At 33.4% G+C, this 16,908-nt stretch overlaps 3 protein-coding genes, 1 long non-coding RNA gene and 1 other non-coding gene across 7 annotated transcripts; 3 read left to right on the top strand and 2 right to left on the bottom strand.

Moving 5' to 3' along the window:
* Positions 1–275: 275 nt before the first annotated feature.
* On the bottom strand, positions 276–2,972 carry LOC107410002 (ADP-ribosylation factor 2). 2 transcript variants are annotated; one of them, XM_048464032.2, is made up of 7 exons: positions 2,812–2,972; positions 1,939–2,097; positions 1,505–1,575; positions 1,099–1,218; positions 848–966; positions 674–755; positions 276–554 (listed from the first exon to the last, which is right to left on the bottom strand). In XM_048464032.2, exons 2-7 carry the CDS (start codon positions 2,084–2,086, stop codon positions 549–551), a joined length of 546 nt encoding a protein of 181 aa, XP_048319989.1. In that variant the 5' UTR covers positions 2,087–2,097; positions 2,812–2,972; the 3' UTR covers positions 276–548. The 2 variants fall into 2 exon arrangements, with proteins under 2 accessions (XP_048319989.1, XP_048319990.1); XM_048464033.2 differs by having other exon boundaries at positions 2,713–2,850.
* A 1,322-nt stretch (positions 2,973–4,294) lies between these two features.
* On the bottom strand, positions 4,295–7,325 carry LOC125419042 (nitrogen regulatory protein P-II homolog). Its single transcript, XM_048464030.2, has 8 exons — positions 6,921–7,325; positions 6,787–6,832; positions 6,604–6,631; positions 5,789–5,876; positions 5,588–5,655; positions 5,409–5,478; positions 4,758–4,793; positions 4,295–4,675 (listed from the first exon to the last, which is right to left on the bottom strand). Exons 1-8 carry the CDS (start codon positions 7,111–7,113, stop codon positions 4,611–4,613), a joined length of 594 nt encoding a protein of 197 aa, XP_048319987.2. The 5' UTR covers positions 7,114–7,325; the 3' UTR covers positions 4,295–4,610.
* A 209-nt stretch (positions 7,326–7,534) lies between these two features.
* On the top strand, positions 7,535–9,211 carry LOC107409579 (uncharacterized). Its single transcript, XM_016017009.4, has 3 exons — positions 7,535–7,795; positions 8,065–8,139; positions 8,905–9,211. Exons 1-3 carry the CDS (start codon positions 7,655–7,657, stop codon positions 9,073–9,075), a joined length of 387 nt encoding a protein of 128 aa, XP_015872495.2. The 5' UTR covers positions 7,535–7,654; the 3' UTR covers positions 9,076–9,211.
* A 412-nt stretch (positions 9,212–9,623) lies between these two features.
* On the top strand, positions 9,624–9,696 carry TRNAF-GAA (transfer RNA phenylalanine (anticodon GAA)). The gene has a single exon. It is a non-coding gene; the product is annotated as a tRNA-Phe (tRNA).
* A 3,332-nt stretch (positions 9,697–13,028) lies between these two features.
* LOC132799509 (uncharacterized) lies at positions 13,029–15,433 on the top strand. Of its 2 annotated transcripts, XR_009634226.1 has the most exons (5): positions 13,029–13,165; positions 13,241–13,344; positions 13,498–13,548; positions 14,298–15,009; positions 15,151–15,433. It is a non-coding gene; the product is annotated as an uncharacterized LOC132799509 (long non-coding RNA). The 2 variants fall into 2 exon arrangements; XR_009634225.1 differs by having other exon boundaries at positions 13,047–13,344.
* Positions 15,434–16,908: the final 1,475 nt, after the last annotated feature.

Below are 16,908 nucleotides of genomic sequence, written 5' to 3'. Positions count from 1 at the left end.
CTTTGCTATATTATCAAATTATCATCTTGTATGTGTGCGGTTTGCATTTGTAGTCCATATTGCACCGAAGATAAGCTTATCGAATATTGATAACAACTTGAACGGTACTTTATTATCACGCAGTTTCCAATATACTCGTTTTCAGGCGTAAAATTAATTTCATTTTTACCACGTCGACATTTCCCCCACCCCCCCCCCCCCCCCGGCCCGAAAAACAATACTCAATTGAAACACTCATTTTCAATTTCAAATGATCAAAAGCTTTATATTGTCCATTTTTCCACAAAGAAATAATTATGCACATTCCTTCATAACAACAAAATTAATAATAAATGTCAACTACAACCTTTTTCAAACCAAACATTATCACTATTCAAATAAAACAATAATAAACTTTAATTAAAATATATCGCTAACATATATCAATCATTGATCACACTATCAAATTAAAAGGTCCACTTTTTTTTCTCTCGCCTAAGACCACAAATGAAGTTGGGCGGGCCCTGATCTCAGCAGTTGTAGCAACTCAAAATTAAGAATCAAGCCATCTATGCCTGCAAAAACGTTTAAAGAAATAATGTATAAAAAAATAATAAATAAATAAATAAATAAACAAAGTACAAAGCAAGATAAGGTATTGCAAAAGAATAAATCTAAAAGTGCAAAGCAAGACCTTGTTAGCAATGTTGTTTGAGAGCCAGTCAAGTCCCTCATACAGTCCTTCACCAGAAGTGGCACATGTGCTCTGAATATACCTGCAGTTGGTGATTTGAATGGTTGGTCATCCACTGCGAGAGAGAGAGAGAGAGAGAGAGAGAGAGAGAGAGAAGCTAATTATCTATTTTACCAGTGACGTTGACGGAGAGAATGAAGGCCTAGCTTATCAGTTATCTCAGCAGCGTTCATGGCATTAGGAAGATCTTGCTTATTTGCAAACACCAGCAGCACCGCTTCCCTCAGCTCGTCCTGCCAAAAAAATTCAACAACTTCAGAAAAGATTCATGGAGCAGGAAGCAGCAAGTTCTGCAGTTTCATAATTTGGCAATTTTTCTCTACTTAACACCAACAAACTTGAGGAACTCCAAAAAGCTCCAGTACCTCGTTTAACATTCTGTGCAGCTCATCCCTAGCTTCAACTACACGGTCTCGGTCATTGCTATCAACAACAAAGATAAGTCCTTGTGTGTTTTGGAAGTAATGTCTCCACAAAGGTCGGATCTGGAAAGAAAATAAAATAAAATTTTCACCGTGTCCAGCCAAAATTAGCAATACCAATTCGTCTGTTTCTGATAATTAATGTGGAAAATGGAACACAATATCAGTGCATGCTACCATTTCCATAGCATATCATACAGATGCACTGCTATCTTGTAGACAAGTTGATGTCAACAGGTAGAAGGAAACTTGTAATTAAAAAAACTGCTCATAGGTTGGAAGCAGTTGACATATATGAGCAATTGTTAAAGAGAAAGTTTTGAAACAAATTTAGATTAGATATACATACCTTGTCCTGGCCCCCCACATCCCAAACAGTAAAGCTAATGTTCTTATACTCCACCGTCTCCACATTAAATCCTAGACAAATAACGAGGAATCTGTTATGATTACCATAGGAAAACGTATACATAGCTATAGTGACTTAAAATAAAGGTTTATTTTGTAAACCAACCCCATGACTAAAAATCAGATATCCCTGAAAAGGAAAAGCGATTTCGTCTTCCTGCTAAAGCTAGTTACCAATAATTTATGATTAAACTTGATCATGGTTATTAATCCCGGGGAAATGAAAATAAAAAATAGGTAATGCTTGACTAAAGAAAAAGGTGATTGAAACCACAAACACAAGTTACTATCTTGTGAACATGTGCTAAAAATAGAAGAGCAACGGATCTAAAGTTGAACAAATGAACTAGATTCGTGGAGTTGAGCAAAGCTTACCAATGGTAGGAATAGTGGTAACGATCTCACCCAGCTTAAGCTTGTATAAAATGGTAGTCTTACCCGCAGCATCAAGACCCACCATGAGAATACGCATCTCTTTCTTGGCAAACAGCCGGCTGAAAAGCTTTGTGAAAGACAGCCCCATGTTTACGTACGCTGGAATCAAATACAATATTAGTTAGTACACAAGGTAATTAAGTAAAATGCAACAATTATCATTTTTCATTTTCAAGCAGATAATAAAAATTTATGAATTTTCACAAAAGTTATAAATATATATATATATATATATATATGTATGTATGTATTAATCTTCCATAGCGTGGTAAAAATCATTTATCATCTGTACCTTTTTTTTTTTTTTTTAATTTATTATTAGGCTAAAAAGATCCATGATCTTGAAAAGCAACAAATACGAACACCCAAAATTGACAGCGAAACAACTGTTCAGCCAAAAAGAAGGGAAACAAAAAGACCGGAATTATACAGAACTACCAAACCGATAATTGCACGGGCCAACTCATAAGCGAAACAAGTAGTAAATTCTAGATCAAGACAAAGAATATTGCGTGCATCAGTGCCAAGTATCCGATCTTATAAAAACTTAAAATAAAATAAAAAGAAAAATTGAGATCCAAATGCAGATCCAAGCAATTGAGAACCATGAGGTTGCTCCAAAGTTCAATCAGAAAACAAAGAGAAAAATGAATCACGAGAAAGCAATAAAATTCATATCACAAATTCAGAGGATAAGAGTCAGAGAGTGCGTACAATTCGAAGAGATGAGAGACGAAAGAGAGAGAATAGAAAAAGGAAAAATACAAATAAAAATGAAAATAAATTGGGAGAAAAATAAAATAAAGCACCGACCTTAGGAAGAGACTGCTTTTGGCCAAACAAAGATCAAAGAGGGAGCTGTCCTTCACCACCGATACATGCACTCTATTAGAGGATGGTTTTCTTGTGCATTTATAGAACCAATTTAATTACTAACCACTATTTATTTATTTTTTTAAAATAACACTAGAAAAACATTTGAAAACGGGAATTCTATTGTTATAACGCCGTTTCCAGCTTTCTTTCGTTTTCTTCTTTTTCTTCTTTATTATTATTTTAATTATTGTTATAGCTTGCTATTGATATTTTTTGTTTAAAAAAAAAAAATAAATGGTACTGTTGATGTCCTTAGCATTAGCAACGCCGTTATGACGACGCTTGGCCTGCAACAGCTGGTTTTTTTTTTATTTTTTTTTTTTAAGGGTTCTAGTTCTGTTTGGAATTGGGAATAGTGGTGTTCCTGTTGGGAATAATGATGGAGATGCAGAAATTTCTGAACTTTCCCTCTTGCAATCTTCTAAGAAAGGACACGCATAACAACTGGCTCCTTGCATATTTTTTTTGCGATCTTTTTTTTTTTTTTTTTTTTTTTTTTTAATAAATTTACAAGTAAAAAGTTTTCTTACTCTAGAAGAACGAAAGCCAGATCATGGGTGAGCTGAATTATTTGTTTTATTATTATCCTTTCAAAGTGTAAAACAAGTTTAAACACACAATTCCCATTCCACCACACAAGTAACATATTGTTAGCGGCATGACTTTAATCAAGTAGACATTTTACGTATACCTGGCAATTCGTGTTGGTGGGTCGTGTTCGTGTCAATCCCTTTAATAATCATGTCAAAAATGCCTAATCCGAACATGACCCATTTATTAATCGTGTCAGGTACCTAAAACACTAACCCGACCTGTTTATAAACAGGTCAACACGACACGACCTGTTTAACACGATTATTTTAACGGGTCGTGTTGACCTATTAACCCGTTAACCTGAAATTGACCTATTAACCTGAAAACTAACCTATTAACCCGTTAACCCGAAAATTAACCTATTAACCCGAATTTTTTTTTTTTATTTTTATGTTTTTGTTTTATTAAAGATGTATTTTTTGTTTTTAAAAAATTAGTAATAGAAAATTATTTTTATAAAATTTTTAATTTATAATATTTTTTAGTTATTAAATATTATATTAGTGATAAAATATTAAATTAAAATTTAATTTAAATGGATTGTAATAGGTATATAATCGTGTCGGGTTGAAACTGACACGTTTAATAAATGGGTCGTAACGGGTCAATTTCGAGTTAAACAGGTCAACCCGAAAATGACACGATTAATAATCGTGTTAAACGGGTTGACCCGATTATGATCCAAACCCATTTATAATAAACCTAAACCCATTTATTCCGTGTCGTTTTCGAATCGTGTCGTCGTGTCATGATCCAAATTGCCAGATCTAATTTTACGTGACTCTTACTAGCCTATAGCAAAAATAATATAATATAACAACAACAATAATAATAATTTAGCCTTAACGCTTTTATTTTACCTAGAATCTAAATTTCATTATCCATCGTTCAATTATTTCCCTGTTGAGGCACTTTTCATGAAGGGTTATCCATTTATTCTTGCAGCAAAATGACATTTCCTGGATTAGAAGTACACCATAGCACAAGTCTGGGCTTGATGTGAGTTATGTGCAAGTATTCAAGAAAAAAAAAAAAAAAAAAAGGAAAAAAACAGATGACTATTATCCCATACATTTTCAGATTTGGGATGGAGGGGCTGATTAGGAGAGTATGGCACAGCAATAGGGATGGCCAAACTGCTATCATGCATTAGAGAACATGTCAGATAGCCCACCAGTCATTCTTTCTGCCTTCTCCCCACGTTCACCTGAAAATTACATTGTAAATTAAACAATGTTGAAACAACAACTAAATTAACACATCCCAAAACTCTAAATGTGAAAACTTACCAGTGCGAACTCTTATTACATCCGAGACAGGCACCACTGCAAAACCAACACAACCTCGTTAATTGTTGAACATTTAGCTGAAGCCACCCAACACCCTTTACATTCCCATAAATGGACCAAGTTTGGAATGTAAAATACTTGTATTATGATTACCATCAATGAAGACACAGGAAATTTATAATAGTTCTGACATATAAGCTCAGGAAGATGCTATACAGCAAAGTGCATGACTTCTTCAATCAGTTAACTCCAAAAGTAAAGGGACATGTGCATTTGCAAGTTAATACAACTGATACAATGTACTTCAAATGTTTGCAAAATGATATTGTACCATAAATGTTATTGATACAAGTTTTTCAAGTTCAGGCTGAAAGCACATATAATGATACCATTTTAGGCATCAAATAGTACCATTAGTTTAAATACACGAAATAAATAACACTGTCGTGGTTTAACAGATCAAGAACTTCAATATTTGGAAACTAAGGAACAACTTTTTGACAAGAGATAAAAAAGTATAAAGATGGAAAGACACCGGCTAGATTTTTCTAATGTTCTAAAATTTTTAATTCCATAAATTGAGAACAAAGTTTAACAATAGAAAAAGGACTTTCAATATATCATCCAGAATGGGGTTTGTTGAAGTCTTACAAAATATTTTTCCATCGCCAATCTCTCCAGTCCGTGCCTCATCAATTATCTTGTCTATAACTGCTTCAACCTAAGAAAAGAGTAAGTTGCAGGATTCAATTTGTTATGCTTCAGAAATAAATACTCAGTTAATATTTTTATCACTATCAGTTAAAACAAACCACTAGAAGTCTTTATACCTGGTCTTTGCTCACCACAATCTCCATTTTAACTTTACCAACAAAGTCATCTTCAGAAAATTCAGAGCCTATAAAATTAAGGAAAAAGATAATTACTAAATGAGCAACATTAGCTAACAACTGCTACAGAGAATTTTTAAACATCTGGCAAATTACTATAACATTAAAAGGGAAAAGATCCAATCGAGGATAAGAACATACCACCCTGCCTCTCTGTTGAACCACCTTGGGAACCAAAACCTCGGACATCAGAAACAGTAACGCCACGAATACCCATTTTCAACAGTGCCTTTGTTTCAAGAAAGAAGCGGAAAATCAGGAAATAAATAAATAAATAAAAAGCTATATCCTTTCTAGAGCTTTAAAAAAATAACAGTTCCAAAAATTAAAAATAAGTGGAAAAAAAGGCTAACATTGTCTAATGCTAAAATTTATGGTAGTAGGGATGGGATGGGAACGGAGCCCAAGAAGATGGAGGTAAAATTGAGGGTGTGTAACCCTTATGCACTAAAAGTTTAGAGCAGGCATTTTGACAAAGATTCAAGACATTTGACCTATAGGGTATAGCCCTTTTATGTTTAGATTTATCTTAATCTTTTCCTCTTAGTCCTCTTAATGGGACAAGGGCTTTACTGACGACTATCCAAATGACCAACTAGCATGGCACATGAAAAAATTATTCATAGACACAATGAAGGCTCCTCTTGAGATCAGGAACACATTAACCATAAATTACCAATATAGTGTTTTCTTGCTTTGGCAAAATATCATAAGCCGCATTCACCCAAAAAATATCATAACCCCCACTCTAGCTGTTTAGCAAAAGACTTCATTAACTCTAAGGAATCACCAAGCTTCACCATGAAGCATTTAACGTTTCTAACAAGAAATGTTAGTTTCATCAGAGTACACAAAGGGGCTAAAGGCATACTTTGTGAGCACAGTGTTAAATTGCTGCATGTGGGTGAAACACTTTGGGCAATTATCTTACATTTTGAGGTGGAATTAGCACTTACCGAAGAAACCTTTTGGACTCGCCAGGGCCTGTTTCGATCCCATTTGTGAGCAACAGAACACAACACGAAATAAAAGTCAGACATGGAAAACTGAACAAGCTCACTTAACTAACTATTTTATTTACACGCAGGAAAATGAATAACTACAATAAGGTAAATAAAATAAATAGGAGGACACTGAACCTCACAATCGCTTCCACTTTGTAAAACTTGGAATCCGGGAAATAATCTGCAAGCACCCATTTCACAAACAGAAGGAAATATAATTAATAATTGTAAGAAGAAGGGAGAAAGAAAAAGAAAAGGGAGTCACTAACCAGCGGAGCTTTGAGCTCTAATTAGAGGGAGAGGAGAGGCATTTCTGAGACGCTTAAGAGTGACATTTGGTAAAGACAAGTGAGAATGTTTGAAGATGATGGAGCTGAATTCTAAGAGGGGAAGCTGCTGTTTGAGTTTCAGATTGGAATAAGGAAGAGGAGTGAGGGCTCCTAACTTCGACACTGTAGCCATGTGGGTTGTTGGTGAATGGTTCCTGGGGAAAGCCGACCAAGTTTGGATTCTTGTTTCGGTGTAGACGCTGCTGCGTTCAGTTCAGCAACCAAGTCTCTAATGGCTGGCTGGAGATACCATACCAACTCCAACTTGACCATGCTCGCCCTCTATGGGCTCCCTTCGTTTTTCCAAGGCCCGTTTAAGACCATCCTGCCTCACAATTTTCTACATAGCCCAAATCGCCTATTACTTATTATTATCTGGGGTATCTAATAAATAATTTTTTTTTATATTATAATTTTGTTACAACATTTTTTTAATTTTATTTCTTCTTTTTTTCTTTTTCTTCTTTTTTTTTTCTTTTTTTTTTTAACTATACAAAGAAATGATTTATTATTTTGCTTTTTTTGTGGCTAAAAAATATGTAATATAATTTAAACAATTATGGAGGAAGGAAACCAGCGGCCCAAGCCCAGGGGAATGGGGGCAAAGTTAATAGAGGGAGCTGAAGAGAGGTTGGTTGTTGATTGACCTCCGAATCAGAATCGCGTTGGCAAAAATGGCAGATGAGGCAGAGGTAGAGTTCGTGTACAGGATTAGTACGGGTGAAGAATGGGAAGAGTTGCAGAGAAACGGCTCTACTTTCGGTGGCCAACTCGATAAGACAAGCGGTTTCATCCATCTTAGCCACCTCCATCAGGTCTGTTCAATCTCCAATTTTCATCGTATTTTCTTTTCTCTCTTAGGTGAGGATATTCTCATACGCCAGTTTTCATGTCTTTTCTACTCTTTTTTTTTTTTTTTTTTCATTACAATAAAAATAAATAATGGGTAATGACCAAAAACCATATCTGGACCTCATTATAATGAAGCTGAAGCCTAAGTGTAGACAAAACAGTTTAATTGAGTCCCAAGCTTTCCGATTTATCAAATTCTGTGTGATTTTAATGCTTTCCCATTAATTTTCAGGTACAATCCACATTGCAGAACTTCTTTCTCAACTCTAAGCATGACCTTTACCTGCTTCAAATCGAATCTAAAAAGGTAAAATTAATGCACCCCAACCCACGATGCCTTTTTCTCTTTTCTTTCTTGCATTTTGTGTTGCTTTTTTTGGCTCAACAATGACCATTTTTTGTTTATTAAAGAGAAAAAGAAATTTGTTTTCCTAATTTAGAACTAAATCCCAGAAACAGGTACATACATGATTGTTATACAGTTTAACGGTTTTCAGTTCATGTTGTTTTTTATATTAATTTGTTGTAAGAGGACATTTTGCTTCTTTCTTAGAGTTTTACTATAAAAATAACACCGTTGAAAAATTAGCCTTAGATAAATCTTCAAAAACTATGCAACATTCTAAATATTTGGATGGAAAATATTTATTTTTGAAACATACATCCTAGTCAAGTTCACTAGTAATCTTGATATTATAAGTTTAATTAGTTGTGACAGTAGTTTGCATGCTTGCCACTGTCTTTGTTGCAATCCCTCCTCGCAAAATAGGAAAATCCTTAGACCAGAAGCCTCTCTGCATGGGGATTGTAATTGATTTTTGATTCATGATGTCTCTGAACTAAAAGAATGGAAGGCAAATCATACTGTTGGCATAAAAATCTTTTGATGTCTGGTGGAGGCATGAGACATGGTTCTTTGTTTGAGCTCTTATTAATTACTATTTGACATGAGGCTCTGTTTTAAGTTTCTGCTGATTCGTGGGCCTCTGTTGTTCATTGACATAATAAGGCCTGTAATCTGAATGTCTTGGTGATAAATTTGATAGGATTTTTCATATTTATACTGTTGCAGCTTGGTAATGGATTGGTATATGAAGTTGTTCATGGAGCTTCCGGTGCCAGTAGATTTCCTCATTTTTATGGACCGTCTCGTAGTTTCGGTCCTCTCTCTTTAGAAGCTGTTACAAAAGCAGAGAAGCTGTCTCTATCAGGTGGCCGGTTCAGTTGTAGTATGCTGGACTAAGCTTCTGATTGCCTTTTTAGTAGATTTTCTTTCATTTTAGCTTTGTTTTGTTGTACCGTGGGGAAGGAAAGATATTCCTTGTTAACTTGTTAGACTACTACCTTGGAAAGAGAAATAATGCTGTATTAACTTGTTATATGCATTGCCATTATACTAATTTGTCTACTTTCCAAAATCCATTCTGTAATTGATGACAAGATTCATTGTAACCAAACATTTTATTTTCCTAAAGCATGGCTATCAAACTGTCAGATAGTGAAACTAGTATATGTTACGTTTCCCATTGGCTGAGATTTGGATATATAGAAGATGCGCACGGTGAGGTTATGTTCTCAAAAGAACAAAACATTGAGAGATTGAATTGAATAATGTGGAACTAAGTTATTAACTTTTCATTAAAATCAATCAATTTTATTATTTTACTGGTGTATATGCTGGCCTGTGAATCAAGGAATATGAATGTAATTTCGAACTTGGGGTTAGCGCTTAGATGGAGGTAAGAAACTAATTAAACAAAAACCGAAAAAAGTATTGCATCTAATCACCAAGCGGGGATAGCTCAGTTGGGAGAGCGTCAGACTGAAGATCTGAAGGTCGCGTGTTCGATCCACGCTCACCGCATTTTTTCGTTTGATCTTATGCTTTGTTTTTGGCTTGGGTTACTTGTGTGGACCTCCTGAAAGGAAGCGGTGGAATTTTCTTCATTTGTAGTGTTTCATGCAAAGAAATAGTAAACCTTATGTACCCTTTTTAAGCCTTATGATTTGACACTGGGATCTATTTAGTCAATCCAAGATGTAAACATCTATATGTATGATCCTTTTTTTTTTTTTTTGATTTCTTTATGTATGATCCTTGAAAACATATATAATGTCTATGTCGGGTACAATAACATTAGCAAAGAATCTAACTCTATGCCATGGCAACTATAGCAAAAGTGGGATTGGTTAGAGGATCCCAAAAAATTACTTAAAATTAATAGATAACAAATTTAAGGCACGGGAGAGAGACATGAATGAAAATTGTATTAGTTTTGCACTAGTTTTTACAATTCTAAGTCCGTGGTGGTTGTCTTCCTCTACCCCGTGCTGATGCTGTTGATGGAGGGCGTGGGTGTGAAAAAGGGCCCGTAGTGTTTGACTTTGGGGCTCCAATTCTGACACAGGAGGGTTTTTTTGCGGCTGTTGGACTCAGTTGTGGACCTCCTAATACACGCATTTTATTTCTAAACCAATGACGCCTACTTGTTGACTTCCTTTTTTTTTTTTTTTTTTTCTTTTTGATTAAATTACTTGTTGACTTCCTTGTAAATACAATTAACAGCTCGATAAATAAATATAAGATAAATAAATTTAATTCGTTAAATAAAGAAAATTATTTTATTTTAATTTGGGATAGTAAATTAAACGAATAAATTTATTAAATGTATAAGATAATAATTTTTTTAAAATTCTTTTAGGATCCATTAAATATATAAATTAATATTTGATTAAATTTTAAAAAATAAATAATATATATAAACATTTATAGTACATAATAAAAAAAATTACTTTATGGAATTTATTTATTTATTTTTAATTTATTTTTTTTTCCAAAATATGCTTCTAAAGTATTTTGCTTTTATCAAGATTTAGTAGAAAAGGAAATAACATTTGAAATAAAAATTGATCAATTGATCCACAATAAATGTAGTTTTTCATATGTAGAGGTCAACTAATTAGTCAACTTAGTAATAATATTCAAACATGATTGATCTTTACTTCTGTTAATATATATTATATATGTAGTAAAATTATTTCTCAAAAATAATATAAAATTCATTTTAAATTAATAAATATTCATCTATTGATGAATTAATAAATTATTTATTTATCAATAAATAAATAACCTTTTTAAATTATAAATTTTCATAATCCAATAGATATTCATTTATAGAAGTTTTATTGTAAACTTATAACACATATAGCATGTATTAGCCCAAACCATTTTATTGTTAGGATGTCACATGAGTAATAGTTTGTTCACGTTTTGGTAAAGCATGCATTAGGCGCGAAAGTTTGGATATTGGTCATTTAATCCCACATCTAGAATCTCTGAATCCAAATTTCTAAGTAATCAAAGCCATATCTATTGTTGGATTTGGAACTAGCTAGGCATAAGCAATTATGTGGAGACAAGGGATTCAGGAACACGTTGTATTCAATAGACATTTGGACAGAATGGCCTGGCTGCTGCCTTCTTTTATCTTTCTTACGCACAAGTTGTAGAAAGAAATACCAGCTTTCGTTGTTGAAAGCAAAGATGCTATTAAGGTGTTTTTTTTTTTTTTTTTCAAAGCGTATTATATACTTACTTGATATAAAAAGGAATAACTCGTTTTGGATCAAAGCATATACCAAAGTGGTTGGAAGAAGTTTTGGGTTCACAATACGGGGATCTCTTGGTTGCCTGCCCAAGAAACTTGCTACGGGGTCGGCGGCTGCTAAAACTGCTAATGCAATTGACGGTCACGGCTTCCTAAAGTCTCTCTATAATGCTACCAAAGTATTTGACGATCAATTGCCCGCTCTCTGTGTAAACTACTCAGATCTAAAATGAGTAATGTTGTGATAATGATCGTTGGTATATATGCCATCATATTCCATCTCATTACCAATTCAGCTTATTATGGTGTATATATACATGGATCAATTAATATGATTCTGAACAATTATTCTGATTAAATAATCGTCATTGATCGATAATCTTTGTCGGTTTCTTTCGTGGCTGTCGGTTTATTAATCATCATAATCATCTACTTTTTCATTTTTCAATAAGTACTACATAAGTACTAGTTGTTCGAGTCGCATTCGCATTAATTAATTGAACTCATCTCACCCCCCATACATATCAATCTTGTTGTATGTCATCTTTCTGCTCATTTCAAATTGAAAAAAAGAAAAAAAAAAGAAAAAAAAGGTTTCATCCACTTGAAAAACGCTGTAAGGTTTATACCAATTTAGATTTCTGACTTTACCCAAAAAAAAAAAAAAAAAAAAAAAAAAAACACGTTAGATTTCTAGCTGGCAAATATATCGGTTTTGGTTTGATGTCACGGGGTTGGTGGACCACTGGCCCAAGAGACTATCTGATTTAACCCCGATTCCGCACACCACTAAACAGATCCCAAATACTTACCAAAAAAGAAGAAGGCCCATGGACTATGAGACAACTCCATCCAGCCCATTATTGCTTAGTTAACGCATTAACATGACCAAAACATAATTCAGTTTACTTGTGTTTGTAAACAAATTAACGGGCTTCAATTAAGTCAGTGATTTCAGGGTGCTGTTGGGTTGATTCACAGGTGAAAGCATAAAAGGGGAATTTGGCCCAATACCTCCATAGGACCGAGCTTCATGAATTTTGTCCCCTCAATTCATTTCTTTTTTGATCTACCCCTCCAATCTTTTAAAATTCCAAAATACTCTTATGTTTTTTTTTTATATGTTTTTTTCTTTCCTTTCTTCGACTTTTCCCCTCCATCTCTTTATCCATAACCAGACCTTAGGAGCCCTCTGTTTCCTTTCATGAATCGGCCAGATTGTAAGCGTGGAGACTGCGTGTTTTGAAGGAGATGGTGAAGAGGTGACTCAAAGAGAAAACTGCAGGATTTTAGAGAGCCCTAGGAGCAGAAGCAGAAGCAACAGATAGGCAACAGCGAAGTAGGAAAGCATGAGGCTCATTCGATCAATCACTGGTAATCTTCTCCTCTCCATTTTCAAAGTCTTAAGCTTTTCCCGAGACATTTTCTTCCTTGTTTTGCTAATAATGAAATAGTTTTTTTTTAAATAAATAATATATTTTAGATTGTTATTGGGACGGAGGAACTACTCAAGTAGTGTCTCTAATTTTGATTTTCTTTGAGTGGTTTTGGGAATTTTTTTTTTTTGGGAGAAATTGTGAAAGTTGTGTTCTGTTTTTTTTTTTTTTTTTTTTAATAACGGTGGTGGTAGGCATTTCTTGCTGAGAGATATGTATGATGATATGATGCTGGATGGAGTACAGCCAACTAGGGATACATTCCATTCTGTCATCAGTTAGTGGAAAGGTGCTTTCATGTTTGTTATCATGGACTTTCATTCTTTCTGGAATTTTCCGTTTGCTTGATTTTGTTTTGTTGCAGGTGGATAAGCAAAATGCTCATTTCTTTGGTGTTACGATCAACGAGCAACAAGCCGAGTGTGGTATTGTAGTAAGAGTACTTCAAATGCACAAAGCAAATTTAAGGTATGTATATTTCATATTTTTGCATTTAAATTTTTTATATACCATGTTTGATGACTATGAACTCTCTCTTTCTCTCTCTCTCTCTGCATCTGCATTTTCTTTTGTGTTACTGATGTGACATTAAATTTATAATCTAATTGCTTTATTTTCCAGTTACTTTATTTCGAGCAAGATGTGAATGGCAGTTATGGTTTGGCCCTACAGGTACCATATCTTCTTTCCTATTGTGTCTCCAATCCATTTTCCATTTTATAGTGCATATGATTTTTGCATTCTGAAAGCTGTCATGGTTGTTTAAAAAATTTGAAGCATAGATGGAGTCAACAGTGCCAATGATCATATACAATTGGTAGAAATGTTTTGTAATACTATTGTCATGTTAAACTTTCTGCTGTTATATCCTTCAATTTCTAAGTACTATGCGTCTCTAATTTATTTTCAAAGCATAAAATTGTGGCTGTGAAATTGTGATTTTGAATATCACACATGGGTAGAACTTAAAATTAGTAACCTACATGTGAATGTGAAAATGATGCTCAACTTCTCTTTTCAAGTGAATGCTTCTTCATCCAGCTTCCAATTTCCACACCAACCCTCTTCCCCCCCCAAAAAATGAAATCCATGGGTTTGGTCCCTGATGTATGTATTTGTATATATATGCTTCTTCTTTTTTTTTTTTCGTTTTTGTTTTTTTTCACATGGATCTGCATTAATTTTTATCTGCTGAATATTAGATTCTTTTAAGATTGGAAATTTTGTATAAAGTTACTTTGTGTTTTTATTTTTTATTTTTATTTTTTTTGCTAGCTATTACAATGTATTGCTTTGTGTTATAGGTTACTTTATACAACAGTTTAGTTTGTTGATGTAGTGCAGATGAACTCTGTCACTGTTGAGTCGAGGCCAAAGTGCTTGGTTGGCATTATTTTTTATGGTTACCCTTCTTATTGTAGAATGTATGCAGAAGAAAGAAGTTACTACTTTTTCTCTAGGTGATTGATGAAATAGATGGAGCTCTTGGTGATGGCAAAGGTGTTGTGGAGGTTATTCTAAAGATGGTAATTGTGTGTTTTCCATTATTGAATGCTGCTTATTTATTAAATTTAATTGTCTGCACGCTTATTTGTGTTTTAATATAATTGTAGTTATAGTTATTTTATTACTATAATTGCTGTTGGTGATTAAATATTACTGCTTTCGTTGTTATCAGTTATTGTTGTCATGTATAATTCTTGTTTTCCTTAATGTTTAATGCAAACTGTCAGTTATTGCATTTACTTCATTATCAACATGAGAATCATAAGGGAAATTGACTGTTTAAACTCCATGGTTGCACATTATATACGTTAACAGAAACGTCCATTTCTACCGAGGGTAATATATTCAGCTATGGTGGTTTTTATTTCCCAGTGCTCATTATATTTTTCACTTTTATTTTATGTTGTTCATATATTTTTGTGCAGATAAGAAGGCTCTCTAAAACCCTGCAGTTTTCTATCTGAGTCGCCTCTTCACCATCTCCTTCAAAACGCGCAGTCTCCAAGCTTACAATCCGGCCGATGCGAAAGGAAACAGAGGGCTCCTAAGGTCTGGTTATGGATAAAGAGATGGCGGGGAAACGTCGAAGAAAGGAAAGAAAAAAACATATAAAAAAAAAACATAAGGGTATTTCGTTTCGTTTTCATGATTCTCTGGAAAATGGTACACCCGAAAGTTTATCATTCATATGGAGTTTCCTTTTCATGATTCTTTTCATGCAAACTAGATAGTATTTTTTGCTTATTGACAGCTAGTTGCTATCTGCAGGGTTCATATATTTGTTCAACCAACAGTTAATCGTGTTGTCAGCAGGTGATCCTTGACTACCATGGCTGATGTTTAATTGCTGTGACAATTTCAAGCCTTTCCATTTCTGATGGGGAACATTGGGTCAAGTCGGGATTGATACCAACAGAGGCTTTTGTAGGAGCTGTAATATTATCTAGGAGCTGTAATATTCTCTAGGAGGTGTAATATTCTCTTGTTTTTATTCATAAAACACTTGTACAATTTTCTCTTGCTAATTCAGATTTTGTTTTTAGTTTTTGTACTTGATTCTCATGTCAATATGATGTGTAAGGATCCAATTTCATTATTAAATTCTCCATATTATTTGATATGTGGAGAAGCAATAAATAAGAAGGATGATAATTTAAATGGATGGTATCAATCACTTTTACATGAATGGCTCCATGGTAGTATGTCCAAATGAGACTTGTTGGGAGGGAATTAATTGTCTGGCTTTTGTAAACTATTTAAATACATGGATACCTATGAAAGTGTAAAGTAAAAATAACAGTTTTCTCATTGACTGTCTCGAATACAGGTGATAATATTAAAACAACTTTTTTGACCATCCCTCATTTCTATCTACCCTCATTAACTTCTGTCCTGCTACCACATTAAATGTATACTGTGTCTTCCTCTCTCTTTCTCTTTTGTTGGTTAGGTACCTTTCAGCCTTCTTTCTTTGCATTAACGAACATTGCAGAAAATCCCAAAATCTCTTCAGTTCAGTTCACTCTCCCTGCATCATCTGAAAATCTTCATTATGGAGCCCATACACTTCAAAAGGATTTAATTAAATTGTACGTTTCTGCAGATAGGAGTTAACGATTACCTGGTATGTGGATATATATACATATATATATACATAATTTGGCTTTATGCTACTTCTTTACATAATTTTTTTTATCATTTATAATAAATTTTTTCCATCTTAATGTTTTGAAATCATGAACTCCCAATAGTAAACATAAATGGCTTAATAAGTAAGCCAAAAAATAAATACAATATACTTCATATTAATTTTGTTAATTGATTTTACGAAAAAAATTTCCTAAAATATATTTTACGTATAGGTGATAGATAAAGTCAAAATTAAATAATGACTTAGCCTTATCACAATACTAGTAGTGAGGAAAAAGTATGAATTGGTACGAACAAAGGAGGCGTTATAAACTATGAACAAAAAATTAAATATAATATTATAAAAATGAATCAAAAATGTTTTGTTTAAATTCACAGAAAGATGATATCGAGGTCAAATTTAGAGCATTAGACCTTTCAATGGATCGATTTAATTAATAAATATATATATATATATATATATATTTAAATATTAGCCTAAGAATAAGAATTTAATTAGTCAATATTGTATTAAAAAAATAATATTTACATGGTCAGAAAGGGAAAACATTGACCAACTACAAAACTCGTTTGTCTTCTCTATCCAGCAGCTAGTACCTTCTATCAGATTTCACAGGGTGTGTTATAAATATAAATATGTGTACATATATGGCAACATTTTTCCCTTAAACAACATTTGTACTCATTTACATAAAATGCATTCCTATTTTATCTTTACTCATTTACTGAAAATGCATTTGTATTTGTATTTAAAATGCTATTCCAGTAGGCGTTAATAACATAATTGTTTGGCTTATTTTATGTACTCATTTACTAAAAATGTATTTGTATTTTTTCATTACTTTTGCTTCAGGATTATAGTTAAACCTTCCAGTA

The sequence above is a fragment of the Ziziphus jujuba genome, chromosome 9 (assembly GCF_031755915.1).
Source record: "Ziziphus jujuba cultivar Dongzao chromosome 9, ASM3175591v1".
Taxonomy (NCBI): Eukaryota; Viridiplantae; Streptophyta; class Magnoliopsida; order Rosales; family Rhamnaceae; genus Ziziphus; species Ziziphus jujuba.
The sequence above is the reverse complement of the archived record's forward strand: the minus strand, read 5'-3'. Positions and strand labels throughout refer to the sequence as shown.

Coding starts and splice junctions, on each gene's coding strand:
- LOC107409579 (XM_016017009.4), top strand. CDS start 7,655: ATGGCAGATGAGGCAGAGGTAGAGTTCGTGTACAGGATTAGTACGGGT. Junction 7,796..8,064: donor ATCTTAGCCACCTCCATCAG/GTCTGTTCAATC, acceptor ATTAATTTTCAG/GTACAATCCACATTGCAGAA. Junction 8,140..8,904: donor TTCAAATCGAATCTAAAAAG/GTAAAATTAATG, acceptor ATACTGTTGCAG/CTTGGTAATGGATTGGTATA.
- LOC125419042 (XM_048464030.2), bottom strand. CDS start 7,113: ATGGCTACAGTGTCGAAGTTAGGAGCCCTCACTCCTCTTCCTTATTCC. Junction 5,877..6,603: donor GAGTCCAAAAGGTTTCTTCG/GTAAGTGCTAAT, acceptor CTTGAAACAAAG/GCACTGTTGAAAATGGGTAT. Junction 4,676..4,757: donor TGTAATAAGAGTTCGCACTG/GTAAGTTTTCAC, acceptor TGTAATTTTCAG/GTGAACGTGGGGAGAAGGCA.
- LOC107410002 (XM_048464032.2), bottom strand. CDS start 2,086: ATGGGGCTGTCTTTCACAAAGCTTTTCAGCCGGCTGTTTGCCAAGAAA. Junction 1,576..1,938: donor TACCACTATTCCTACCATTG/GTAAGCTTTGCT, acceptor TTATTTGTCTAG/GATTTAATGTGGAGACGGTG. Junction 967..1,098: donor TGCACAGAATGTTAAACGAG/GTACTGGAGCTT, acceptor TTTTTTTGGCAG/GACGAGCTGAGGGAAGCGGT.